At 39.8% G+C, this 27,352-nt stretch overlaps 1 protein-coding gene across 1 annotated transcript in view; it reads left to right on the top strand.

Moving 5' to 3' along the window:
* The window catches only part of KDR (kinase insert domain receptor), a 39,142-nt gene extending 12,033 nt beyond the window's left edge, over nucleotides 1–27,109 (top strand). Inside the window, exons 8-30 of the mRNA XM_067530544.1 lie at nucleotides 477–588; nucleotides 684–847; nucleotides 1,935–2,091; nucleotides 3,767–3,890; nucleotides 4,350–4,458; nucleotides 5,457–5,801; nucleotides 6,845–6,991; nucleotides 7,232–7,363; nucleotides 9,918–10,024; nucleotides 10,434–10,569; nucleotides 11,052–11,156; nucleotides 12,479–12,592; nucleotides 14,049–14,137; nucleotides 15,610–15,766; nucleotides 16,751–16,851; nucleotides 18,367–18,489; nucleotides 18,637–18,748; nucleotides 19,010–19,109; nucleotides 19,219–19,324; nucleotides 22,166–22,317; nucleotides 24,316–24,412; nucleotides 24,514–24,602; nucleotides 25,516–27,109. Coding sequence (XP_067386645.1) covers nucleotides 477–588; nucleotides 684–847; nucleotides 1,935–2,091; nucleotides 3,767–3,890; nucleotides 4,350–4,458; nucleotides 5,457–5,801; nucleotides 6,845–6,991; nucleotides 7,232–7,363; nucleotides 9,918–10,024; nucleotides 10,434–10,569; nucleotides 11,052–11,156; nucleotides 12,479–12,592; nucleotides 14,049–14,137; nucleotides 15,610–15,766; nucleotides 16,751–16,851; nucleotides 18,367–18,489; nucleotides 18,637–18,748; nucleotides 19,010–19,109; nucleotides 19,219–19,324; nucleotides 22,166–22,317; nucleotides 24,316–24,412; nucleotides 24,514–24,602; nucleotides 25,516–25,735 — 3,098 coding nt within the window. The 3' untranslated portion in view covers nucleotides 25,736–27,109. The remainder of the gene's footprint in view (nucleotides 1–476; nucleotides 589–683; nucleotides 848–1,934; nucleotides 2,092–3,766; nucleotides 3,891–4,349; nucleotides 4,459–5,456; nucleotides 5,802–6,844; nucleotides 6,992–7,231; nucleotides 7,364–9,917; nucleotides 10,025–10,433; nucleotides 10,570–11,051; nucleotides 11,157–12,478; nucleotides 12,593–14,048; nucleotides 14,138–15,609; nucleotides 15,767–16,750; nucleotides 16,852–18,366; nucleotides 18,490–18,636; nucleotides 18,749–19,009; nucleotides 19,110–19,218; nucleotides 19,325–22,165; nucleotides 22,318–24,315; nucleotides 24,413–24,513; nucleotides 24,603–25,515) is intronic.
* The last annotated feature ends 243 nt before the right edge of the window (nucleotides 27,110–27,352 follow it).

The following is a 27,352-nucleotide window of genomic DNA, read 5'->3' as shown; positions in this document are numbered from 1 at the left end:
CCCTGGTAGCTGAATTAGTCCACTTTTCTGTGCAAGGGGTGAGGGAGAAGGCATGGTCTAGGGAGAGGGACTGCATACCCCTGGATGTCACAGAGCATCCCTGCATGTCAATGTGCATAGTGAAGGTGCAGTGGGCCAGAGGCAGGTTGGGTTGGAGGATCCACTGAAATGTACATTGTCCTGTCCTGCCTACACAGAAGTGTTTCACTGCCTCAGAGCCTTGCTGGTGCCTGGGGGAGAATTCCCTCCTCCTCTTTGCCCTCAACCCCAGTAGTTATGCTGGGTCCTGGGCTGAGGATTTACCTCATGGATCATAATACTGCAAGTGTCTGTGCTGGTACATGGATCACTTTGTCATTTACATCTGCTGCCTTTCATCTACAATTAAACACTGAAACAAATGGCAGACAGTTTACATTTCTGGCAATGTGGAAAGGCAATGTTTTGTTTCAAGCTCATCAATTGATTTCTTGCAGAAAAACCTTTTATCCTTTTGGACAGAATGGGGTCTGTGGTGGAGACAAGGTTAGGAGACCAAGTCAAAATCCCTGTGAGATTTACAGGGTATCCTCCACCAGAAGCAAAATGGTAAGTGTCAGAATGTGATGCCTTTAAAATAGATGGTGGTATTATATGGCAAGCTGACTTTCTAAAGTATTCAAGTTACCATGTATTTTCTTTAGGTATAAAAATGGAAAAGTCATCAGCGCAAATCATACAATTAAACTTGGTTACACACTGACAATTACTGAGGCAAGTGAAAAGGATGCTGGGAATTACACCATTGTACTTACAAACCCCATTAACAAGGAACAACAGAGACACACGTTTAACCTGATTGTGAATGGTAAGTGAGATATAAACAGGATTTGTTTGTTTTTCCCTTTTTGTTGCATGTGTGTGTATAGAGCACTAAACCTTTCTGAATTAAAATTCACTGACAGAAAGAGCTGGTTAGGAGTCCTGTCTCTTAGAGCCCTATGCTGCCCTTGATCAGTGTACTATCCAGATTTAAATTTGGCAAAAAATATTAAGAAGGTGATTTAAAACCAGGAATGCAGGAAAAAAGTTGCATCTCAAACCTTGCCCGGATGTTGCTTCAACCATCCACTGAATTTGTCTCCAGCTTGCTCCTCATTCTGTATTTTTCAACTCAGTAGGTTTCAGGTTTTCCTTGTTGTTGTATAAAAGGATTTATGTTTTTTATTTTCTGTGTATTATTTCTTTGCCTCTGTGTCCTGCTTTTTTCCTGTCCTCTGTGCTCTCTCCTGCTGCTTTTGTATCACGAGTCTTCCACGCCATCCTCATCTGCCTCGCCCATCCTTCCTGCTACTGTCAACTCTGTTCTGGCCTTCCCCTACTCTCTCTCCTTCCCTCCCCGGTCCCTCCTCCACTTTGCTCCTCAGGAAACATACTTGTCTGGATGCTTCAAAAATAGTAGGTCTTCAAAAAAGCTGCTCTGCTAAATACGGTGGGGTTGAGGTGGGGGCATAGTGGGAAATGGAGGCCAGTCACCTAATGCTGGAAGTAATATAAATTTCTTGGCTGGGGATGGTGATGAAAGGGAAAGGCCATTTGAAGGGTAATTTGTAAGGCTTAGGGGTAGCTGTATGTAAGCAATGGAAGGATTGCTTAATATTCGGCTTGTATTAAAGCTACTCCGTCAAATCGGTGCACTTCTTCCTAGTTTCTTTTGCTCCCTGCTGAGGTCTGTGGGAATTGAGGGCACTCAGTACCATATGGGAGGCTCTCAGAATCTCACAAGCTCAGATGCTGGAAGGCATATGGAAATCATGGTGAGAGAGAAGCCCCCGTGAAAGGGACTTCATGCATTTCAGAACAAAATGGATTCTTGTTAACAAGAGTAGCATAAGGCAAAGAATGTCACTCCTCTATCATGATCTATGCATGTAACATGCAGGTTTCTTCTACAGTTCCACCTCAGATTGGGGAGAATGCCTTGCTGGCTCCCGTTGAGTCCTACAAGTATGCGACGACTCAGGTCCTAACCTGCACCGTCTATGCCATTCCAGCTCCAGTCAATATCCAGTGGTATTGGCAGTTAGAGGAACAGTGTACTTTCAGCCCTAAGTGAGTCCAACATGATTTGCCAATTAATCTGCGTCACTTCATTTCTGTAACTATTCCCGGATTTTTAAAGTGCTGTTGGCCCATTTGTTTTAACAGTTAGGCTTTTTACAAAGATATACAAATGTACAAAATCAAGCACTAAGCAACCAACCCCCTGGTTAGCACTTTAGTAGTGCAAAGGGTTATAAATCCAATTTAACTTGGCAATTCCTCAATGTAAGGGGACTCCCTGGGTGGTGTCAAGTCAGTGTAGTGGCTTTATACCACTTCTGTTGCAGCCCTGCATAGGTGGTGAGATCAAGGGGAAGAGGGGCATGGCTGGAGCACCTCAGAGCTCCGATGATCTCCCCCTTGCTGAAACATCCCCTTAGGGCCTCTGGGAGCTGGGCATGGGTTAGAGCAGGTCTAAGGCTGCTCTAGCTTCTGCTGGGGTCATCTGTGGAATTGGCGAGCCACAAAGGGGGTGTAAAGCCACCTTTCCTTCTCCTTGGATATTGCACTGGTGCAGCTCAGCCAGACTGGAGAATGAGGGGCATTTTGCACCCTGATTTTGTCAGGTGTAAGTGACTAAGCGAGGTGTCAGGCACTTGAGAACCATGCTCAGTAACTGTTGCTGCTCAGACAGTGTTTGCAGAGAAAACTCCCCATTTTGCTTCCATTTAAGTCAAGCTCCTCCTTATTACAGTAAATAGGCCCAAATTGCCCTCAGGTTGTCAAACAGTCAAAATTCGCTAAGAGTAAGTAGCATTATACTACACACTGAGACTCGCAAACCCGGGCTTTGGTGGGCAGTTGCAGGGAGTGAATTCCACAGGCCAGGGCTACCCGCTGATGAAACTCTACCACTGTTGTTTCTTGTGGTTGATGACTTTTTGGCTGGCATCTTGCCTCGTTGCTGGATTCCAAACATGTCTGTGCGCCCTTCAGTCAACTCTTGCTGGGCAGCAGCAAGTCCAAAAACACAACAAACACACAGGAAATTCACTGTTTATGCAACTTGCCGTTCTTTTTGTCTTTTCTTACACCAGTCAGCTGCGGAATATGACGCTGCTTCTTATCTGTGTGAAAGTGTATCTCAGAGGAACTACACTGATTGATTGTAGCCAGTGATAGAGAGAGAGCTCCTGACCAAGATACATGCAGTTTCCCTTATCTGGACCTAGCAGAAGGCCAGACTTCCTTTAAAAAAAAAAAAAAAAAAAAAAAGCATTCTGCTTTCCTGTTGTTTATAAAATTACTTCCACTGGTTTCTTCTTTTGGTGCTGGTCACTTCCTACACAAGGGCCACTGTCCTAAAGAAATTATTTTAAGGAGTCCAGTGATTTCTGTGTCTCTCTGTTCTCTTTTGAGTAAAATTAACTTGAATTGTCAATTTATGACTGGAGGTTTGTCCCCAAAATAGCTGCTTCCCTCCGAGTATCCTGACTGGGCTGACCTAGGCAGATTATATAGGCTGTTTACCTCTAGGTCTGGGAATTCCTATTTTTATAAAGGACAAAGGTCTTGGAAGGTTGTAGAGTACAATTACATAGAAAAGTTTTGAGGACTATACCCCAGTTTTATAATATGGCCGTTGTTCCATCTCTTGATATTTTTTTCTAAACTGAACAAAAATGGTCTCTTGAAGGATTGAGATTTTCCTTACCTAAAATGCATCTCTCTGTCTATCTCTCAGTCAAGTTGGTTTGGGAATCAATCCTTATGCATGTAAGAAATGGAAAGACATCACGGACAGAAAGGGCGGAAATCGGATTGAAAGAATTAAAAATCAATTTGTTGCTATTGCTGGGAAAATGAAGGTGAGCTGCTGTTCTTTTGTCAGTGTGGAATGGACAATTTCTGAGAGTTTTGTTCAGCATTTTATGTATTTGGGAACATTATATCAATGGTGTTTAATTGTAATAGGGAAAGGGTTGGAAATTAACCAGCAGAACAAATGTGGGAACATATTGCTAATTTTAGTATAATATTATTTAAAAATACATATATAGAAATCTACATTTAGTAAATTACTTCTTGATAGTTCATCTTAAAAGTTTGCTTTTGTTTCTCAATATTATCTGCATCAGGAAATAAAATGCAATAATTAATATCACATAAACCTCCGGGTACCAGAAACACCATTGATTTGTATTGTGAAGGAATTTACAGTTGTGTGGATAGCTACATGGCAATGCACCCAGCTCTTTTATGGTTTGACTCATTTAAACCCTTAGGTACTAATGGGCTATACAAATGGTTGGTTTATTCTCTTGTAGACTGTAAGCACTCTTGTGATTCAAGCAGCAAATGTGTCAGCTTTGTACAGATGTGTGGCTACTAACAAAGCTGGAGTGGGTGAGAGGATAATCTCCTTTCATGTTACCAGTAAGTATATTTTGTGGATTGCATAGCTGCATTAAATTAATCTAATTTCCTCTGCTTCACTAGGGATACCAGCTTCAACACATCATTTGTCTGATTCAAACACCTCATGATGACCCATCTCTTTTGTGATGCCTACTAAATATGGTCCTAGTTCAGCATTTAAACAAATATCTAACTTTAAGCATGACAAGATGGGTGAGGTAATATCTTTTATTGGGTCAATTTCTATTGGTGAAAGAGACAAGCTTTCAAGCTCTGTGTAAGCTTGTCTCTCTCACCAACAGAAGTTAGCCCAATAAAAGATATTACCTCACCCAACTCGTCTCTCTAATATCCTGGGACCAACAGAACTACAACAACACTGCAAATAACTAAGTATGTGAATAGTTCCATTAAAGTCAATGGAGTTACAGTAGCTGATATAAAATGAGATCCAGTTCAGGATCTTTGGTTGCAACATTGGTTCAGCATTTGCAGTTATAAAGAGCAATAAAAAAAAAGAGAGAGAGAAAAATTAAATAATGTTACAAAATGAACAGAATTCATATTATAAAAATTAAGTGTGTTCAGTGAGGGCTTCTAGCTTCTCAGGGCTTTGGAAAAATCATGCCACATATTTACGTGGCTAAATATGGACTTAAGAGCTTCGATTTTGGCACTCATTTCTGAAAATCTTGGTTTAAATGACTTTTTTAATCCAGTCACAAAAATCGACAGCTAATGCTGAGGATAGTGCAAGGTTGTACAGAAATTCTATTAATTACATAGACCTTCCTTGGACTTGCATTAATGTTATTGCCTGTGTCTGATTTTTTTTTAATGTGACTGATTCTCCAGTGCCTTGTGAAGTCACTTATAGCTGGGGCAAGTGATCATAAAAGCACTGGAGAATCAAGCCCAATAAGTTTGTGAATGCAGATTTTTCTAGTCAGTATAAAGGGAGAGGGCTTTATTAATATAACAAATGCGTTATTTAATGAGCTATTTTCAATTTTCAGGGGGTCTTGAAATTAATCTTCAACCCAGAAGCCAACCCACTGAAAAGGATAACATGTCCTTGCAGTGCACTGCAGACAAATTCACCTTTGAAAACCTAAGCTGGTATAAACTGAGTCCTCGCACCTCACACAGGCCTCTTGTAGGGTTGCCAATGCCTGTATGCAAGAACCTAGATGACCTTCTGAAGCTGAATGCCACAGGTTCCAATAGCAATGGTGAAAATGTTACCTTAGAGCTCATCCTCCATAACATTTCTCTTCATGATCGAGGGGATTACGTTTGCATAGCCCAGGACAAAAAAACTAAAACACAACACTGTCTTGTCAAGCACCTCACTGTTCAAGGTATGAACCCATTTATATACACCAAAGTAGATGATGACATGCACATACTGTGGATAGCTGGAACCAAAGATACTGCAGTCGTAGAAATCCTCAAGTGCTTGAACCCCTAGTGTGTGACCGATTTAAAGGTGTGCTCACTTGCAGAAGGGATTTAAACGGTTGTAAATGATGATACTGCCTTTAACATGTCGACTGATGTCAAGCGCACAAGGTGGATCCAGGCAGAATGTATCTGCTGTGCTGATAAACGGGCCAGACACACTTAATATTCTGTTATTATTAGTGAAGGAACAGCATGAAAGGGTTATTAGGCCTGGTGAGGAAAAGCAGGAAATTGTGCTGTGTAAGCAAATTAAGTCTCTTTATTGCTGCACACAAACAGTGGCATAAATTGATAGCTTTGTGGTTTTGCCTTGCAAAACAGCTATATCTATGATCTGTTTATACTCGTGACTTAAGTATCTGTACATTGTGGGACTGAACCTTTGGGTTTGAAACTGGTTACGCTTTAAAATGGTTGTAAAAACAGGACAGGATTTCAGCACAAACAATGTTGGTGACTGGCTTTGGATGCAAACACAAGTGATCTTGCACCGAGGCCTTGCAGTCCTGGCTGATTTGGCAATTTAGGCCCTGATTGAGGAAAATAACGTAAGCACATGCACGTGGGCTGTCCTGAATGCAGATGCTTTCCTGAATCAGAGCCTCAAGCAGCAGCAATGTCACCCTTCTGGTAGTGGGGTTGGAGATGGAGACATGAGGGGAGGTAATTCCTGGCCAATTCCCTCTTCTCTATCAGCCTAGCGGTCTTTAAATTATAAAACCAGACTTCTCCTTGTAATGCTTTCTTAGCTATTGTCCTTGCCTTGTGTATCCTGGAAGATCAAATATGATCTTCACATGAACGCTATGATTGATGCTATTACAGTAAGGCCATGGGACTACATTAGTGACCCAAACTTTTATCGTGGCAGGGAGTGCTAAGGCAATCCAAAAATGAATGTACTTTCAAACTCTCAGTAACTTTGTTTTCATGAAAACAGAGCCCGTGGCCCCCACGTTGGTAAGGAGCCTGGAGAATCAAACAGCAAACATTGGTGAAACTATAGAAGTATCATGCCCAGCAAATGGAATTCCTCCTCCACACATCACATGGTTTAAAAACAATGAAACCCTTGTTGAAGACTCAGGTGAGGAGCTGCTCCATCAGTATAACTCGTCTCACTTGTTGTGTGTTTTACAAAGGACTCCCCATTGATTTCAATGGAGAGTTCAAGTGCGGACTGGGGGCAGAAGATGGCCCTGCTTATTTTATATACTGTGTGAAGGTTGTGTATGCAAAAGTATAGCTAAATAACGGCAACTATTGAATTGTTAACAACAGCCAGGCCAACGCAAATAGCAGAATTAAGAAGAATTCCTTTTTTCAGGTATTGTTTTGAAAGATGGGAACAAAACTCTAACCATACGCAGGATAAGGAAAGAAGATGGAGGTCTCTATACCTGCCTGGCCTGCAATGTCCTTGGTTGCAAAAAAGCAGTAACTTTTTTTGCAGTAGAAGGTCAGTATAGATTTGCTTCTTATTTATTTGTGCTTGAAATAACTGCAGAAAAGGAAGCCTATACAGCATGCCCTGATCAAAGTTTTGAAAATGCATTAGCAGTGCCTTTGCTGAAAGTTTCCTTATGCCGAAGTGAATCAGATTCATTTATTGATAAGGCTCCTAATCACTCTTGAAATAGGTGAGGTCACACCAGGCTGGCAACCCAGTAATTTGAGTTTTTGAGGCTGCTATCTTGTTCTCCAGAATCACAGCTTTCATTAAAACAAACATAAGTAAGTTTCTAGCCCATATGGTTGCAGAGAAAACCTTGAAAATGTAGAGTGAGTGCAAATCAATGCAATAATACTTGCCAGAGTCTGCAGTGAGGCTGGCACACTTCCGTGAGTATTAATGATGATACTTAACAATTTAATTTTAATTATTTGACTGCTATCAAGGCATCTAAGAAAGGGGAGGGAAGGAGGAAGGATCATGCACAATCTCTGGTGAATGGTGTCCCATTTTGGTGGCATGAATGGATGGCACCTTCTGGTACCTTCCCCTTACTCCTCTCCAATCTGTCCTGTGGAGATGAAAGGTCAGAAGGAAAGAGAATAGCCTTGAGGGCCTCCGAGCCCCACTGATGCACTAATCAATGTATAGCGTTCAGGGGGCATCCAAACACCACAACAATCCAGTATTCAGTACTCTGGTGGTGGGTATGTGGCTAGACAACTTCCTCTCTGACTCTAGTGGCTGCTGCTTCTTCCTCTGCCAGAAGTTGTCCGCAGACTTAGGTGGATGTCACTGCATTGGTTACACTTGGGTTATGTTTTCAAACTCATCTATGCAACCACTAGGGCTGAAAACACCCATGAGTCAAGCTTGCGGAGGGAGCTTGGGAGTGGACCACTGTTTTCTCTCCTCTCCCTGGTCTGAACCCTGGTTCACAGACTTTGATTCAGCAAAGCCCTTAAGCATTCCTTTACCTTTAGGCATTCACTTAAGTTGCAATGAAGTCAATGGAACTTCACCATATGCTTAAAGTTAAGTATGTTTTTACATGCTTTGCCAAATAGGTCTGGACTTACATGCACTTAAAAGTTAAGCACACACGTGAGTTCTTTGCTGTATCAGGGCCTTACTATTGGGCTTAGTGCCTGGAATGAAACTATGCCCTGGTAGTTAGTGTTTGTTTCATTACCATCATGCCATATCTGACTACATTGTGTGAAAATTAAATGCTAACAAGTGGCCAAACTATTTTGTGACAAAACAAACTGCTCTTCATCTTCCACCAACAAGGACACTGCCAATTAAAAGCATTGATCAGAAGCTCCGTGCCTTCGTATTTAGTATTTTACCTATATACGTTTATGAAAATAGTCTCTAACGCCTTCAGGAATCTCTGTCTCATAAATCAGAGTGATCAGTGATCAACTAGTGAAAGCTACAGTATATCCTATTGTTCTCATAGTTCCCATTAGGTTATGGAGTTGATCTGTTGAGCAACATATGTTTATTGAATGGAAATTATCTGTAAATAACCCTAATGTAAATACCTGCTTTCAGCTAATCTAATAAATGTGACTGTTCAGGGTATGATCAGGTTGGTCTGTGAAAACTGGAAATACATTTATGACATATTGTTTCATGTTAAGAAAGTCATCATGCAGCTCATCATGGGCCATATAATAGAAAAAAACAGTGTGCTATTGTGAGGGAGAACTTGTGTGATGCAAGGGCTGAAATGTACAGGAACACACTTTGAGAAATGGGGAGAGGGCAGAAAGAAATTACACTGATGTTTGTTATCAAATATCCAAGTGGTACCACGCTTAAAGCTTAAACCTGGAATAAGAATTCTGTTAAACACATATATTGCCTCAGGACCACAAGAACTGCAAACAGTCCATATTTTCATATCCCAGTTTAAGTAGTTAAAGAAATGATAGAGATGTTGTTTCTTAATACAGGGGATCATTCTTGCAACATTTTATTTCCTACATAGTGTAATCACTTTTTCTTTGCATGAGAAAGTTAATCGTTTTTGTGCTCAAAATTCATCTAGTTTTTGTGTGTTCAAAAATAGCAATTTCCTTTAAAATATAGGATTTCACTTTTTATTTGTTAATTGCTAAGGGCCAAATTCTTCCCTCAACTATTCACATTCAGACTCACAGGAACAAGGTTGACTTCAACCTTGCATAACTTAATTTAGGGCAAATTTTTGCCCTAAGAGTCTGGCTAATCCTTGCTGCCATTTCATATTGCACTAATTTGTAGGAATCATAGGTTAAGAGAAAACAATGGATCAAATCCTGTGCTGACATATATCATACCAAATTCCATTCCTCATTGTCTTGAGTGGGGCTTTACGGTCTGTAATTTGGTGTGGAACTTGACCCAATATTCCAATGCATAAGGAGCAAGTGTTGTGTTAGTTGACTTGCTACATGTTGCACGTTTAAAATGAACCTTCAGAACAAGTAAGTCTGTGCAGTACTTTAACTGATGACCCAAGCCAATAAGCTTTCAACAATCAATTAAATATTCATTTGTTTCTCCCCAGGCGCTGAAGAGAAAATGAACCTGGAGCTCATTATCTTAGTTGGGACTGCAGTGATTGCCATGTTCTTCTGGTTGCTTCTTGTAATCATTCTCCGGACCGTTAAACGGGTAATGAAATCTTTCTCTTACTGTCCCATCAGCATTGGTCTTGCATGACAAATGAGAACTGACTAGAACTCTTTTGTGTTGTTTCTTTCCATTGTTCTTAAACCAACAGGCACATTTTTTCTCTCAATACCAAGACATTCTTGCTTGGAATTGAGGGCGCAGAAATGTGGTTTTAATTGAACAGGCATTTGGAGAAAAAATGCTTGAACTGTTTTTGATTATTATAAGTGCAAGTAATTAATGATGATCCATGTTCACATTCATAATGATGTAGTTGGAAGAAACCACAGACTTGCATTTCTGTGAAATTGTAAAATGCTAAGTAAGGAGGGAGAAGTTAGTACATGTGACTGCTTAGCTCCAGCCAACACGTACAGTTTGTGTGACAAGAACTGATATTGTTTTCCAGGCCAGTGGAGGGGAACTAAAGACTGGCTACTTGTCAATCATCATGGATCCTGATGAAGTCCCTATGGATGAGCAGTGTGAACGTCTCCACTATGATGCCAGCAAGTGGGAGTTTCCCAGAGACCGGCTAAAACTAGGTGTGCTTTTACTATAAGAGCCATTTAGTAAATTGACATCCTAGGCCAGATGGCGCCTTTAAGGCAAAGTGTATTTTGTATGGGGGCTGAGGAAAGGATACACTGCCCATGGAGGCCAGGGAGGAATTCTGGCTGGCACAACACAGAATTGCCCCTGGAACTCTGGGGAGCACACACTGCAGTGGCATCTCCACCATCACACTCTGATAGGATGCAGAAGGTGCCCCCTCTGTGTTGGCTCAGTCCTTTAGGCCAGTGCAGGAGATGGCTGGATCATGTCTTTACCTAACCCCACCCTGCAGGAAAAGCTAGCTTGCTATAGATATTGTGTTTCCTAGCCCCTCTCTCACACCTACACAAGGCTAGCCCTCTGTGTGCCAAACCATCATTCCCAGCAAGGGGATTGATTAAGTTCATGATTGGCCTAGCTTTTGTCCACTGCTTTGACAATAAGTCTGAGTCTGTTCATCTTCTCATACCAGGTAAACCCCTTGGGCGTGGAGCATTTGGCCAAGTCATTGAAGCAGATGCATTTGGAATTGACAAAACTGCTACCTGCAAAACTGTTGCAGTGAAAATGCTTAAAGGTAAAAGTGAAGACTAAAAGCCTCCTGAAAAGACACAATGTGTTTGTATTGCCAGACTTGTATCCAGAAGACAGCAAAGCATGTTGGACAATTAGAATTTCTGTACCAATGTCCTAGATGGCTTTAGTTAACAATTGCTGTTAGAATAATGTAACATATGTCTAACTCTTTGGTAAAAGGAGGATGCTTATTAGAGCTTCTTTGCCATCACCTTATAGATATACCCAGATGCAGTTGTTACATTTGCTTCTACAAGTAATCCTACACAAGTGTTGACTTCTGCAGTATTTACCCAGATGCTGTACCTGCTGTGTGAGCTTTCTTTCAAGTCCTTAACAATGACTTAGACATTGTCTGGGGGGAGAAGTGATTCGGTTAGCTTGCTCTTGGCTGATTTTAAACAGCTCTTCGATGTTATTGTCAGTGGCGTGGATGTCTTTATATTCAATACAAAGCTGAGGTCACCAGAATCATTTCTCCTTCCCAGGACTCTGGAACAACTGACCCAGGTTCGGTGCACCCAGATAACCCATCCTGGGTTTCACACCGAGACCAGTGAATGATGGGAAAGGACTTTGGGAATTTTGTCAGTGCTGAATGAGGGGGTCAAATAGTAAAGGCACTGCAAATAAAACTAATTGTTTATGTGCCGTGCTGTTGGGTCTCCAGGTATAAGGACATAAAGTTAATGAGATGGGCCCCCAAACAAAATAAGAGATGACCCCAACCACTTCCATAGGTTCATGGCGTTCATCAAATCTGCTGAACGCTGCCTTCTCTTCCTCCCTCTCACATACTGGCTGCTGCTTCCTCCTCTTTCTGCTCAGAATGCTGGCAAATCATCTAGTTGATTTGGTGGGAGGCTGTGCAGCCCCTAACCCCTGCCCCATTGCCTCCTTTTCATAGGCCAATCTAGCGCCACAGGACAAGTGGTAGCCCCTGGCACTCAGGTACCACATGGGGTAGTGGTTATGCCACTGGTAACTGAAAACTCAACAGACTCTGCCTAAAATGTTGCATAGAGCAAAGGAGATTCCATGCAGTAATACACAGATTGTCTCTCCAGCCTTACATTTTACCTTTTGGAGCATTCAGGATTTGTTTCAAAATAAAGCAAAACCAACTCTGTAACTCTACAGCTCCCCAATGCTGGAGCATAGTTAGGAGGAATGTATGTCTTGACCCTTGCATAGGAACCCTGGCTTAGGTTAACCTACAGGCACATTTACTCAATATGCCGAAATACTAATTGATGTGTCTAGCAGAGGGAAAAACCTTTATTTCTGCTATGCTGATCAACCATATAAATGTTGTCTTTACAGAGGGTGCTACGCATAGTGAGCACCGGGCACTTATGTCAGAGCTCAAGATCCTCATTCATATTGGTCATCATCTAAATGTTGTCAATTTACTTGGTGCCTGCACAAAACCAGGAGGTGAGTGATTGAGAGAGAGTTCTTGTTGCTCTCTGGGTATAAAATGTCTTTTCAGTGGTTGGAGGCACTACCAAAATTCAGTAAACTGTTTCTGATTAGTGGAGAATTGAGTTTCATCATTAGCAAGAGTCCGATTTTCCATTATAGTTATTCCAGGGCTATTCATTGTGAGAGCCAGCATGATCCAGTGGTTAAATTAGGGAATGGGAAGTCTTGAGTCCTATCTGTCAGCTCTGCCATTGATCTGCTATGTCATCTTGGGGAAGTCACTTTATATTTTGTAACGCAGTTCAGCTCCGCCCCCTCTGTAAAATGGGGTAATAATACTTGCATACTGTTAGTAAAGCCCTTTCAAGCCTTGGATAAAAGGCACTCTAAGAGCAGGTACAATATTTTTCTTTATGGGGTGGACCATTCAGATTACTCAAATGAAAAAACTCAAACACTATCCAGTTGTCCAAAGGAGGAGTAAATATCGTTTGTAATTAGAAATAGGCCTGAAACAAAGTTCTGAAAGCAAACAAATTTGTGGGGCTTAGAATCAAAATCTAGATCTAAATGTCACAGGTAGCCCCTATCTCTCTAATGAGCTAAAGCAAAATCACAAATTGTAACACGATTGAATCTATTTTACTTATAATTTTGATAGATCTTGGTCTAACAAAACCAGCATCGTACATGAGTTTGGAAGATATTTAGAACAAGTAACTTTGTAATAACTTGTCCAAGAAGCTGACTTAGTTGTGAGTTGAATACTAATGCAATTAGGCTAAGGATTTCCTTCATGCAGTTCCATAACTATAGTACATTAGTGGGAAGAAGAAGAAGAATACCATAAATCTTTCTAAAGGCAGATATGGGGTCAATTATTAATTGTAGATACCATAATAAGAAGCCCACAACCAAAACTTGGACTTTAGATCAGGATTTACAAACGTAAAATGTCCAGTGAACCCAATTTGATCATTGGAATACGTTTGGGAAGCTCATTAAGGCACCTGTGTTTGAAAACCGGGTTTTAAGGACCAAACATTTTAAAACATGGAGACTCAGCTCCATGCACAAAAATGCATGGACAGTTATGTGTACATGGAAGTAGTTTACTGCACTTGGGTGGTTAAATGCATAACTGCATGCAAATATCAGTGTAGATGGATATTTGCATGCCCAGTGTGCCAATTTGCATGTGTTGTCATAGCCACCTGTACATGTAAATATCATACAATTTCATACGAATTTTTGCATGCAAAACGAGGCCTCTGCTTTTTGAAAAATTTGGCCTGAAATGTTGTTTCCTCTTATCCAACATGCTAATCAGAAAAGGAGTCACTTTCCTGCTTTGAATAGATTTGTATTGCCTATATTATGAAACTACTTGGAAAGATGGAAAAATGCTTTTTAAAAGAATACAAATTTTTAGCTGGGCTGACCTTTAATTAATTTGTGTTTCATGCAGGCCCACTTATGGTGATTGTGGAATACTGCAAGTTTGGAAACTTGTCAACTTACTTAAGGAGCAAGAGAAGTGAATTTGTTCCGTACAAGGTAGAGTCTGCTGTCAGCATCAACATTTAAAAATATAGGTTAAGGGGTGACAAAACTTTATTTTTAAAACCCTTTTTATGTTCTGAGTGGAAAGCTTGAGAATTAGTGAGGACGTACCGTTGTACTAATATTCATTATGATAATATTTAGCACTTACAATAGAAATTTGATATAGAAAAGGCATTACAGGTTATCTAGTCTATCCCCGTGCCCATACAATATAGTTAGTTTGTTATTCTAAGTTTTAAATGTGCGAAGAGGAGGCATCCCCTGTTTCTATTCTACTGTCTGCTGTATCTGTCAGAAAGTTTTTCCTAATAATCAGCCCAATTTTTCATCCTTAGTTTCAGCTCTTTACTCTTAGTCAAACCAGCTTGTACCACCTTAAATCACTTCACTCCCTACTTGTGTTTACACCCTTCTGTAGACTATGTTCCCCTTGTTCGTTGTTTAGCCAAGCAATACATATATAGCACTTTTAATCTTTCCTCATAAATCAATTTTCTCCAGCCAGTTTATGTCACGCTTTTCATCTTCAAAGCTTTATAGAAAGATCTAACTAATCCTCACAGAATCCTTGTGAGATCCCTTCTTTAAGGATGGAGAAATGGAGCCAGAGAAGTGAAGGCCAGTGCTTTCCTACGTGGTTGTCTAAATCTATGTCAGTGTCCTGTTTTTCTGAAGGAATTGGGGATGTTCATCACCTTCGAGAATCAGGCCACTTATGGGGGACATGAATATATATGGCTTTAGGTTTTCCATATTGCACATTTTGGCCTCGGAGACTTACCTGAGTCCCAGAGGGAGCCAATGTTAAGGGGATTAGAAACTCTGGAGATATGCCCTGCAGTTTGCAGCTTATATGTCTCTCTTCCTACATCAGAGCCTCCTTAAACTGCTCATTGCTTTCCGAAGGGTTTTTTTCTTTATCTTTGGGGGCAGGGAAAGGAGAGTTTTACTATTCTATATTGGTGAGTGCATTCTACTGGTCCCTCTATTGGGAGTTTGGGGGGTAAAGGGGATAAACAGGACTCTGTTGTGTCTGGTTATGGTGCAGGGAGAGAGGAGGATGAAGAAAGGTATGGGCTGTAGGAAGGTATTGAACATTGCAGATGAGCAATGGGGATTATGAAGATGGAAAAGATGGAAGATGTTTGGGCAGGAGTATAGCAAAAGTGAAGCAGGAGAGACTGGATTTGTAGTGGCGGGAGTCTGCGTGAGGGGGAAATTACCTGACAACATGCGAATTCAGCAAGTTGCAGAATTTAGTAGCACCAGCTTATAATTGCTGCTGATTGATGCATGAAGATTGTGGTGGAGGACTGCAGCACCCCTGAGGAGGGGTCCAGGAGCAGGTTAAGTGGTTCTGCCGGGCCCTCTCTCCCCCACTGGCATTCAGTGACAACCCTGATTTATACACTGTGAAAGTTCATTTCTGCCTTGGAAAAACTCTGATTGTTTTTCCTTTATAGACAAAAAATGCTAGATTTAGGCAAGGAAAAGAGAACTATGTTGGTGAAATCCCAGCCGACTTGAAGCGACGCTTAGACAGCATCACAAGCAGCCAGAGCTCGACGAGCTCGGGATTTGTGGAGGAGAGATCCCTCAGTGATGTAGAAGAAGAAGAAGGTAGGATTTATGCTCACTTAGTTCTGGGCCATTTGTCACTGGTAGGTCACTGGCACTTTGATCAGGCCTATCCGGAGGGAGACTCCAGTTCAACTAGACATAGGCTTGGCAGAATTCAACTTTATTTATTTATTTTTTAAAATCATTTCAAGGGATAATATCAGTGTTTATTTTTAAAGTTTTTTTTTCTATTTTTATTTAATTTTTCACAGCTGCTTAGAGTGTGTCAGACAATGTAATGACAGATATTAAGATTAAAAAAGTTATGCTTTATAACCGTTAAAACAGAAGTTGCCAAAATATACAGAGTAAATATCCTTCAATCAAACTCTAGTAGTTTTCAGACAGCATTTTTCTTACTTTGCTTAGCTGTACAATTTCTGTTATTATTGATGGAAATACATTTTTGTGTGTATGGTGAAATCGATGTTTACTGATAAAGATCTAATCCTTCCAAACCTAACTATACAGTAGCGGGATTGGAGCTGTAATAGGATCCTTCTACCCAGTATAGTAGTTCTTACTCAGCAGATATCCTAATGGTGTCTGGACTAAGCCCTTGCTATATGTGTTTATGGACCTTACTCCTCCAGTTTATTTGAGGTTGAGATTAAATGTCTCACTCCCTCAAGTAACAATTTTTCTGTGATCCACATATATTTTTACCGTAGCACTTTCTTCCCTAAAGAGAGCAGGATGAGTATTCCCTTCCCTTTAGTACCACTCCTAGCTCATACACTGGGATTGCTGCAAGACTTTCCTTTCGCTGGGAATGATGTGAGCTGATTTTTGCAACTCTCCCAGCTCTTGTAAACTCTGGAAACAAATAATCAAGCCGAGATTTGAACATGGGTCTCTCGTACAATAATGTAAAGTGCTGACTACTGGGTATGGGGTTTGACAGTGTATTTTATATAAGAAATATCCGTAGGTGAAATCCAAAACAGAGAACATGTTTGATTGTTGTCATTTTGCTCCCTTCAGCAGCTTCTGAAGACCTTTGCAAGAATCCTTTGAGCATGGAGGACCTTATCTGTTACAGCTTCCAGGTGGCCAGGGGGATGGAGTTCTTGGCTTCACGCAAAGTAAGAATTCTTTCAGGGAAATGGCATTTTTCATATGGTTAATCATTGTAGAAAATGATGCTACAGGTTTATAGAAGGAAGTGATATGTTTGTCATTGGACTGACAACCATCCACAACGTTTCTGATTGCTCCAAAAAAATATCAGAGCCGTTAATATTACAAAGTGAAACTGCCCATGCAAGGTGCTTTGATTGACATGAATGTTAGCAATTTGTATAAGGTTAATTGTTTACTGATTTATAGTAGAACCATTAGTGGCTGAAGGGAATGACTTAGGAGGAAAGATTAAAGGGACTAGGGACCAATTCCTGATAAGTGGAGCCAAGTTAGAATAAAAAGGCTTTGCTCTGAAGAAATTGCTCTGTAGCTCAGTGGAAATGATGGAAGCCCCTGTTCATGGCACTACACAGAGACACTATAGACTAAGAGAAGCATGTGTGTGGATGCTGTGAATCTCCCCTTGATGGATCTCTGCCTGGCCTGCTAACACAAAGGAAACACAACATTTTCCCTGTATTTCAGCCCTGTGCAGATGTCCCATCAGGATTTGATCTTAAATATGTATAACTGGGCCAAACAATGGATAATCATTAGCAAATATTCTGAAGGCTGTAAACACCAAAAAAAGAAAGAGGAATTATTTAAGGTGGTACAGGGCATAAAAATAAGGAGTACTATGTAATATGCAAAGGAAAAATTGGGCTGGATATCTGCACATATGACTAATGGTGGTATCTGTGAGAATGTAGAATAGTCTCCCAAGGAAAGACTGGAGAGTCCCTTTGTTTTAGTCATCTAAAATTTGTCATGGCCTGAAAAATATACTGCAAAGAATGATCCTGCATGTGTAACCTCCTGGTCAGGTAGGGTGTGTGTTGTGTCCTCTGTGCCTGATCTACAGAGGTTAGGAGTTGGTTACAGCTCCCATCTACAGAGCCTGCTTCTTCAGCTCAAGCTGTAGAGGCTTGTGAGTTTAGCTCTGGAAGTCCCTTGTGCATTAGGCAAGATGGCAGTTGTCACACATGCACAGATAAAGTGACGTTCTTTTCCATCTCTACTTGATCCCAGCAGAGAATACTCTCAACATTGGGCCTGTCGTATGACATTTTTCACCTACGTACATTAAAAAGGGTAAAGTGTCATAGATGTGATGGGGAATGTGGGATTTGAATATAACCAAAGTAAACCTGTGGTAATCAGATCCTAGCCTGCTTTGCATCAGTTTCTGGGGATAATTAATTGGCTAACCTCAAGGGCCATGGTTGCTTATTGGTTAAACAGATGTGTGTTTGGACATGGCTCAGAAAGACTTTTGTTTTTAGGTCAGTTACAATCATCAAAAAAACCACTTAAAAATCAATAACTCTGTTGATGCTGGGATTTATTTTACTTAATAGGATTTAAGAAATATCTGGTCTCTGAGGGTCAGGTCAGCACAGATGTGAAATAGATCAACTCTCTGAGTAGAGTTGCAATAACAGAAAACCTATAAACTTGTTTTCTTCTCTTTGCAGTGCATCCATAGGGACCTGGCTGCTCGTAATATCCTCTTATCACAGAATAATGTGGTCAAAATCTGTGATTTTGGCTTGGCACGAGACATTTACAAAGACCCAGATTATGTCAGGAAAGGAGATGTAAGTTTTGGAGAATAAATGTTGGAGACCTTTAATTCAAAGCGATACTAATTATTCTATCTTAACACATGTTGTTTTGGGGAACATAGTGTTCTCTTTTTCCTGTCGCTTACTAAAGTTTTTTTTTTTTTTTTTAAATGCCTTCAGGCCAGATTACCACTAAAATGGATGGCACCAGAAACCATTTTTGATCGAGTATACACCATTCAGAGTGATGTCTGGTCCTTTGGCATTCTGCTATGGGAGATATTTTCTTTAGGTAAGTCACTTTTATTTGCTGCTGAACCTCCTTAATTTTAACAGTAGAGCTGGTTGAAAAAACAGAGCAATATTTTGAGATAATTTTTTGAAATTTTTGACTTTTACTGTTGTCGTGCATGCAAATTGGGTAACTGCACATGCAAATATCTCGAATTGCCTGACTTGTTCACATAATAGCAGTAATTTGATGTACAAATCATTTGGTTGAAAATCAGGCCCAGAATTTCCTTAAAAAAAGGTTCATCCATTGTCATTTTAGGAGCTTCGCCATATCCTGGTGTAAAAATTGATGAGGAGTTTTGTAGAAGACTGAAAGAAGGAACAAGGATGAGAGCACCAGACTATACAACACCAGAAATGTAGGAACTTACAACTGTGCAAATATGTCTTATGGTAACTACAATCATCTGAGTAAGTAGAATATGCCCTCCTCATTGTCCTGATATTGTCATGATTTCATCCCACTAGATACCAGACAATGTTGGACTGCTGGCATGGAGAGCCTAAGCAAAGACCTACTTTTTCTGAATTAGTGGAGCATCTGGGAAACTTACTGCAAGCCAATGTTTGTCAGGTATGTGAAATATGGATATTCTACCAATACTACAATATTCTGCAAATGGAGCAGTGCCTTTGTTGGGCCATCATTATATCACACCACCTCGGGGGGTTGAGGCCGAACGGGATGGCCCAGGGTCACAGAGATCTGTGGTAATAACAGAACCTGAGCCATGTCTACCCTTCCTTCCCAGTGAGGCTTCTCACCGCCCCCTCAGACTGTCCATATGGATAGCTTTGGGGTTAGTTGGGAGAGGCAGCTGTATCCTGTACACCACTTCATTTGTTCAGATCCCACTTCCCACTGACTACTTGGCGCCTGATAACTACACACATGCCAGTAGTTAGGGCATTAGCCTAGGAGTCAAGAGACCTGGGTCTAGTTTCCTTCTCTGCCGCAGACTTCCTGTGGGACCCTAGTCAAGTCAGTTAGTTTCTCTGCATCTCGGTTTCCCATTTGTAAAATTTCCCTACTGCTCAAGGGTGTTGGGAGGAGAAATACATTAAAGACTGTGAGGTGTTCAGATACCATGATAATAGAGCCATATAAGTAGCTAAAATAAATAGCAAAAACAACAAGAGTCCTGTAGTACTTTAAAGACTAACAAATATAATTTCTGCGGCATAAGCTTTTGTGGGCTGCAACCCACTTTGTCAGATGCAAGAAATAGAAATCAGATAGGGGGTATATATATATACATCCAAGGGTAAGGAACAACAATGGTCCTAGCCACATCAGCCACACCATAGGGAGCTCATTCACCTGCACATCTACTAATGTAATATATGCCATCATGTGCCAGCAATGCCCCTCTGCCATGTACATTGGCCAAACCGGACTGTCACTGCGCAAAAGAATAAATGGACACAAATCAGACATATTATATTATATTTGGCTCTGGGTAACTATACCCAGAATATGTTCTGCCATATATAAGATTCAGATGAACTTTAGGGGAGCAAATAAACTCGGTGTCTCAATCTGATGCACAGTACACATAGAATATGCAGTAATCTTAAATGGCCAAGTTCTACCTTAGGAGGTACATAGGAAATGCCCATTAACTTCAATGGGAACAGCACATACACTCATCTGATGGCACAATTTGACTTTCTGTTTCTAAAGGGCATAGGCTCACCTCCCCAGTTGGGGGTGTATCTATGCTTATGTGTGGAGGGCTAGAGGCAAGTGCCAGGAAATCCACAGAAATTGGTGTCTGTCTATTTAATTTAGGGGGAATAGCTGTGTTAGTCTGTATACAGCAAAAACAACAAGAGTCCTGTAGCACTTTAAAGACTAACAAATATGCTTTGGCTATTGACTTTTGGCTGTTGACTACCCACCCAATTGACTGTGGTGTATTGCAGTTATGGAAAAGATAAAGATGCCTTGCTTTGTGGCCAGCCAATAATTACATATTTATGTATTGTTAATATTAAATGGGAACTAGGCAAGTTCATGGTAGAATTAAAAATATAAGATTAAATGTGACTCTTATACAACTAGATATGGCCAATGTGAATTAGGTAGTTTTGCCTGTTAGATCCACTTCACAAACAGATCCTTGCCAGTTCAGATATACCTTCAGTTTTCCTTGGTAAGACATACTGTAGCCAGGTGGAGAAGGATTTATGAGTCAGATTTTTTTAGGTTGCCACTCATTTTGCTGTATAAGGAATTATCTGGAAAAATCCCAACTAATCTTTTAAGCATCTGCACCTTTAAATCACACCTACCTATCACTAGCTTTTAAAGCCATCAGCACAAAAACACTTCTCTGACTATGGGTCTGACTGAGCATCTCTTGGGTTGTGCTAATTTCCCGTTGACTTCAATGGGAATTGAGGGAGCTTAAAACTTTGAGGACATTGAACCTTAATAGGATAAACTTGCATTTCATACTATGGGTATCTTAAATGTAATATAATGAATATCTGTGATATTGGTAATGCTGTTATACAGAAAAATTGCCAATGTACAGACAAATTCTGGTAACAGATTGTATAGACAAATAGAACAGCTATTGAGCTCTTACACAGTAATTTACAGGAGAGCCTGGTATGTATCTAGAGAAGGAATGTTGGCTAGAAAAATGATAAATTGTGTGTATAAATTCAGCTGAAAAATAAATCCTTAAAGAAAAGATCATTAGAATTTTCTAGGCCAATTTATTTTAAAGAACAGAATCATTTTTAACATACTGCATATACTTTGTTCATCTTTGGTACTTAAATGAATTATACATTCCTTGTAAAATCATTTGTCTCCATACATCAGTGAGGAGACTTCAGCATCTTGAAATTATCTGTGACTATATTATTATCTTACAGGTAGATTGCCTATATAAAACTCTTTTTAACTTTTAAAAAAATCTTTAGTGTTACCTATCAGTTTAGACTATTTAACAGTGAAATATTTTTATCTTTTTGGTATCTCTGCTTATTGTTCACCTTTTGCATTTCACTCAGATTAGATAATTAATATAGATTGGTCAGTTTCACTTTCAGTTTATGGTCTGTTTCCTTTTCCAGTTCTTATGCTCTAGAACAATGTTGTGTCATTTGGGTTTCAAACACGACAGGAAGATAACATTTGTAACCAAAATTAAAAAGTAAAAAGTAAACATTTCATTACCTATTTGCATATGTAAAATTATTAAAAAGCCTAAATTTTGGATCTGAAATTCTTCAACAATGTCCCTTTAAGTTCAAATCTTTTGATATATGCTCCAGCAATATAATATACTCTTTACAGTTCAATAAAGTAGCCCACCATAGTTTTAGGGTTTTTTTGTAAGAACTCTTATTTACAATGTGTATATATATTTAACTCTGACTTTTTTACCGTATTCTACAGGATGGTAAAGATTACATTGTCCTTCCTCTAACGGTATCGCTGAACATGGATGAGGACTCTGGACTCTCTTTGCCAACCTCACCTGTTTCCTGTATTGAGGAAGAGGAAGTCTGTGATCCTAAATTCCATTATGACAACACAGCAGGAATTAGGTATTTTTTATGGTGAACATCCCTTTGGGGCTTCTAGACAGTTGTGTTCAGGTTGGGGGAGGAAAAATGAAAGGAAGAGATTTCAGCTGCTATAGTCCATATTTAACTTTGTCTGTAGGGATAAGAATAAAACTATAGTCTCAGTAGGAGGATCTGAAACCCACTAGTTTCTTAGCTTCTGAAACACCTGTGATAACCTACATTTTTTCCACCATCCTTTCAAGAGCTCAGACTCTCATCCAAAAGAGCTGTGATAGTATTGTTAGCTAGCCCTTAGAAAATGATGTCTAGTAATTCTTTACAGGTTCTTGTACCACACCCTGGGTGTGATAGACCTAATGATGGATTCATAAACAAAAGCCAGGCTTTATACAAGCCCCCTGATATTTCTATCAGAAAATGAGCATATTGTTAGGTGGGTCATGAACTGATGGCCAATAGAAGTTTAGTTAAATGGCACTGTTACTGATCATTATTATAATTATTTATTATGTATAACTTGTGTTCTAGTAGCACTTAGGGGCCCAAGTCATGGATCCAGGGTTCTGTTGTGGTAGGCACTGTACAAATATGTACCAAAAGAGATTATCCCTGTTGCAAAGAGCTTACAATCTTACCCAACAGTATGCAGTGGAGAGTTACTTAAGATCAAACTCCAGAGCCTGCACCTAGCTTGTGCATATGGGCTATGGGAAGGATTTCTTTGCGTAGGTTATGGAGGAGGAAGGAATTTTCTCACCTAGGTGTCTCTGTGGTTCCTACTGCAGCCTCAAGAGTGCCGGAAATCCAGTGATGGTTGCCAATGTCTTTCTGCTGCCTTAGAAGCAGGGGTGTTTGAAGGGGTTTGGTGCAAGAGACTAGAGCAGAGTTAGAATCCACTAAAGTATTTCATATAGGAACCAGAAAGCCCCTTCACACCACTCTGCCCCAGTTTAACCACTGTTGGGGTACTGATCTTGTATCCAATGATAATGCTCCCGTTAACTTATCTGGTCCAGGATAAAACCCTAGGCTGCTTAGAGAGGGCCAGAAAAATAATAAATAGGAACAGTGAACTTAGGACTTCAGTTGAAATCAAAGTACTATAACTAAACACTTAAATAGCATGTTTTAATAGTGTGATGGTCAATAGTATTTCCATTTAAAAGATGAAAACGTTTGATATATCATTGCAAATACCGCTCTCATTTTCCATTTGTAACACTTCCTATATGGCTTTCCCAACCCATTCTTCCTGTTATTCTGTAATGACAAAAAGGAAAAAAACACATTTATAGTATATTTTTTTAAAGGGACCTTCAGCATTATTTTATTCAGTTATGATGAAACAGTGGTGCAGTAAAAGATGTAAAGTAGGAATATGAAACATGACTTTGGATAGATTTATTTTTCTGTTCCTGGAGTTGGGAGCATTTAGCAGCCAAAAGAGTGGACTAGGATCTCATTGTAGCATTCTGAGGTGCCTTTTGTCCCATTGACTCCCTCTTTTCCAAAAGCAATGTTGGTGCTCCTTTTCCCAGTTATGTAGGAGTGGTCCCTTCTTAGATCCCAGCCGGCTTTGCTGCAGCTCTTGTGTCAGTTTTAGGTAGCCTAGCATAGAAACAAGATACATTTCATTACACTTACGTAGAGAGAGGGAATTTTCTCGGAGTCTCAGAAGTACAGTCCCAAAGAAAAAGACTTATGACTGTGATCCAAGCTTTTCTGTTTGTTACACTTTTAAGTTGAGTTTGCAGGAAATGAAACTTCCAGATAACTCAGAAAAGGAGGTTGTTGTTTTTTAAATGGATTTTTAGGATTCTTAGGATTTGCTTGTGTATCAAGGTTTCAGCAGCTGCAGGTTGGAAACACGCTGCTTTCTAGCCAGTTTCCCCTTTTCAGTTGAGGTTTGCATGATATGTTTTGACAAATGATTAACTTTATTGTTGAAAGATGTCATCTATGTCATTTTCACCCAAACAATTGCTCATGAAAACAAAACCATTCTTCTCTTTTCAGTCTGTACCGACAAGGCAGTAAAAGAAAAAGTCGACCTGTGAGTGTGAAAACATTTGAAGATGTCCCCTTAGTACCTGCAATAAAAGTGGTTCAAGATGTAAGTTTCTTTTATTACATCTCTTCAAATTCCTTGTGCTGCTTTTCCATTTTTGTGTGTTTCTATCTGGTCAATTTCTGGCATCTCATTGGCTCTGATAGGACAATCAGACAGACAGCGGGATGGTTCTTGCATCTGAAGAGCTGAAGACACTGGAAGACAGAGCTCAGCAAGTGACAGTTCCTTTTAGGTAAGGCTCAGCCAGCAAATATGATGGAATAAGACTTTCAGTTTACAGAAATGTTAGAAGATGCTCAGGCTTATGAGTTGTCTCAAAAGACAGAATCTTCTCTGAATGACCTTAGTGTGCCATATAAAGTATGGAAAATAACCCATTGCATGCCTGATTGTCTGTATCTTGTAACAAATCCATGGTTTCCTAGGATTTTGTAGCTGTACACCATAGCTATTCAGAACTTCAAGCAACAGCACAGAAAGAACATGTGTTATTTTGCTCCACATGTACGCTACCAAACTAGAAGAGAATATTGGGCCAATGGCACATATTTCAGTGGATCTGATTTTCGCTTGTTTGTAACAATATGAAGGGTTTCTCTATTTAAAAGCAGACCCATGATTTTCAATGAACTGGAAGGATATAAAGGGTAAATTTCAGTGCATTGTATGGGGTTTTAGTTGTGAGACTCACCTAAAAATCAATGGGGATTCACATAGCTTCAACCTCACCTACCACTCTGAAAAGCCCTCTGAGGGCATTATTTTTCTAGGACAACTTCATTCCAAGCAAAGTTCATTGTAATTACAGTTGCAACCTCACACTGTAAGCTTTCATTCCACTTTCATTCCACTTCACTCTCAGAGGCCACAGTTTAACATCCCACAGTCAGTCTTTACTGCCATAAGAATCCTCCCTGTACAGAATATGTCTTAAATGTCAGAGGGGAGTTCAAGGGAAAACCATCTCTTCTATAATCAAGTACATGTTTTAAAAAGTTTTTATATCACTGTAAAACCACCCTTGCTAACTACAACACTGTGTTGCTTCATGCTGCTATTGGAGAGTAGCCACAAGTTGATGTGCCTAATGATGGCCTCCAAAGAAAGTCTCAGTAGTTATTTCAACGTTTGTATTTTTCTTGCAGCGTGCTGGTGCCCAGTAAAAGTAACGAATCTGTGATGTCTGAAGCCTCAAACCAGACGAGTGGCTACCAGTCAGGATATCATTCTGATGACATGGACACCACAGTTTACTCTAGTGAAGAAACAGAACTGTTGAGTCCCAGGAAGGACACATCTCAAATGTGCTGCACACAGACGCTTACCTGTGACACTGGTGTTCCACTCAGCTCACATACTGTTTAGAACAAAACAAACAATAAGAGGAAATCGCATGGAATGTTCCTGTACTTCTTAGACTGGTGGTATTCAGGGTTTATGCGCAGGACATCTGCATTCACAAGATTAAGAAAACACACATTTATTTGAAACTGCTTTCATAAGAAGGACACAAGTGTCACATAGCAAACTGCACAGCGATGAGCCATGATGAGACACTTGTTCAAGAGACATCGGCAACTCATGATAAGTTGCAAAATGCTGTCACTGCCATGAGCATATGTATTTTGTTTCTCTGATTGCAAAGTTGGACTGTGGCCTTTGAAACCCAAATGAAATGTACGTTATCTATCCAATAGCGTAAAGACTACAGGCAATTGTATGGCGTTCAGCAGGGCACTTTGTGTTTCCAGTTGTACGAAGTAAAGCTCCAGCCATAGCTTTTGTTTTCCCTTGTGGCTGGGCTCCAGGAAGGAAATATCACTGTGCTGGTTTCTTGTTTCAGAATTATTTTTTACTCACACCTCTTAAAAAAAAAAAAAAAAAAGACCCTTCCGACCTTCCGATTAAAGCTCTATGCCTAACTGAAGGTTTTTGACTAAATATAGACTGGATTAAACAAAGACAGGGTTGATGGTTGCTTTCCTTGTTGGAGTACACATTTACTTTTGTAAGACCTCAGGAGCTGTATTTCTTTGGGTGAGATTTTTGAAGTGAAGTCAGTGAATTTCGGCTTGATTCAACATCTGCTAAAGTATATGCAAATAATTCTTATGGACTTTAATGGACAATTGATCAGGCCCTGTAAAAGGTGGAAATGAAAGTAGAAGTTACCTAAGGGTGATAGAGATCTATAACTTATTTTTAAACTCTTTTTCCTCCCAAACATATAAGGCCAAATTCTTTGCTGGTATAAACGGACACAGCTCCAATTTACAGCAGTAGAGAATTTGACCAATAAACTGTTGAGTATCAATGACTTGTTACATGGCAGCTCAAATTTCTATGAGTGGTGATTTGTCAGTTAATTGTTGGACAGGCTTTTAACTGTGTTCTTGTAGCCCAGAGCTGTAATGATAACACTGTATATGTAAAGATTTTTAAAATGTACAGCTAATTTCTATTGAGTTTCTTTATCTATTTTATTTTTTTAAAGTTTTGTTGTACTATAATGTCAAATGCTGGGAACCACAAGTATAAGGCAAAGTATGGCACATATAATATTTATAGTCTGTTTATGTAGAAATAAATATAATATATTAAAATATAAATATATATTATATAAATATACTGAACATTGTACTATTCACATTTTGTATCAGTGTTTTGTAGCATTACAAGGGTCACACAGTTTTTTATAATAGCTGAAGTATCTCACTTTATTAAAAGGGATTGAAAAATATAAAAGACAAGGGAGCTTTGAGTAGATCTCTTTTCTCCTATTCATGTTCTCATACTCTGCCCATTTCCACAGTAGCTGAGTGCCTGCTAGTTAGTTCTACTACTGAAGCGCAAATCATGGTGAAACAAAAAAAGTAAGCTTACTTGTTTTACGCTACAAGTAAACATAGAATATACCTTTATTTATGTGTCTAGTCAGTTCTACTATGCACCACGGTGGTGTATAAATGTTAGAGTGCATAC

Source organism: Emydura macquarii, unplaced genomic scaffold (genome assembly GCF_026122565.2).
Source record: "Emydura macquarii macquarii isolate MOO-44397 ecotype Brisbane River unplaced genomic scaffold, CSIRO-AGI_Emac_v2 contig_3108, whole genome shotgun sequence".
In the NCBI taxonomy this organism is placed as follows: domain Eukaryota; kingdom Metazoa; phylum Chordata; order Testudines; family Chelidae; genus Emydura; species Emydura macquarii.
The sequence above is the reverse complement of the archived record's forward strand: the minus strand, read 5'-3'. Positions and strand labels throughout refer to the sequence as shown.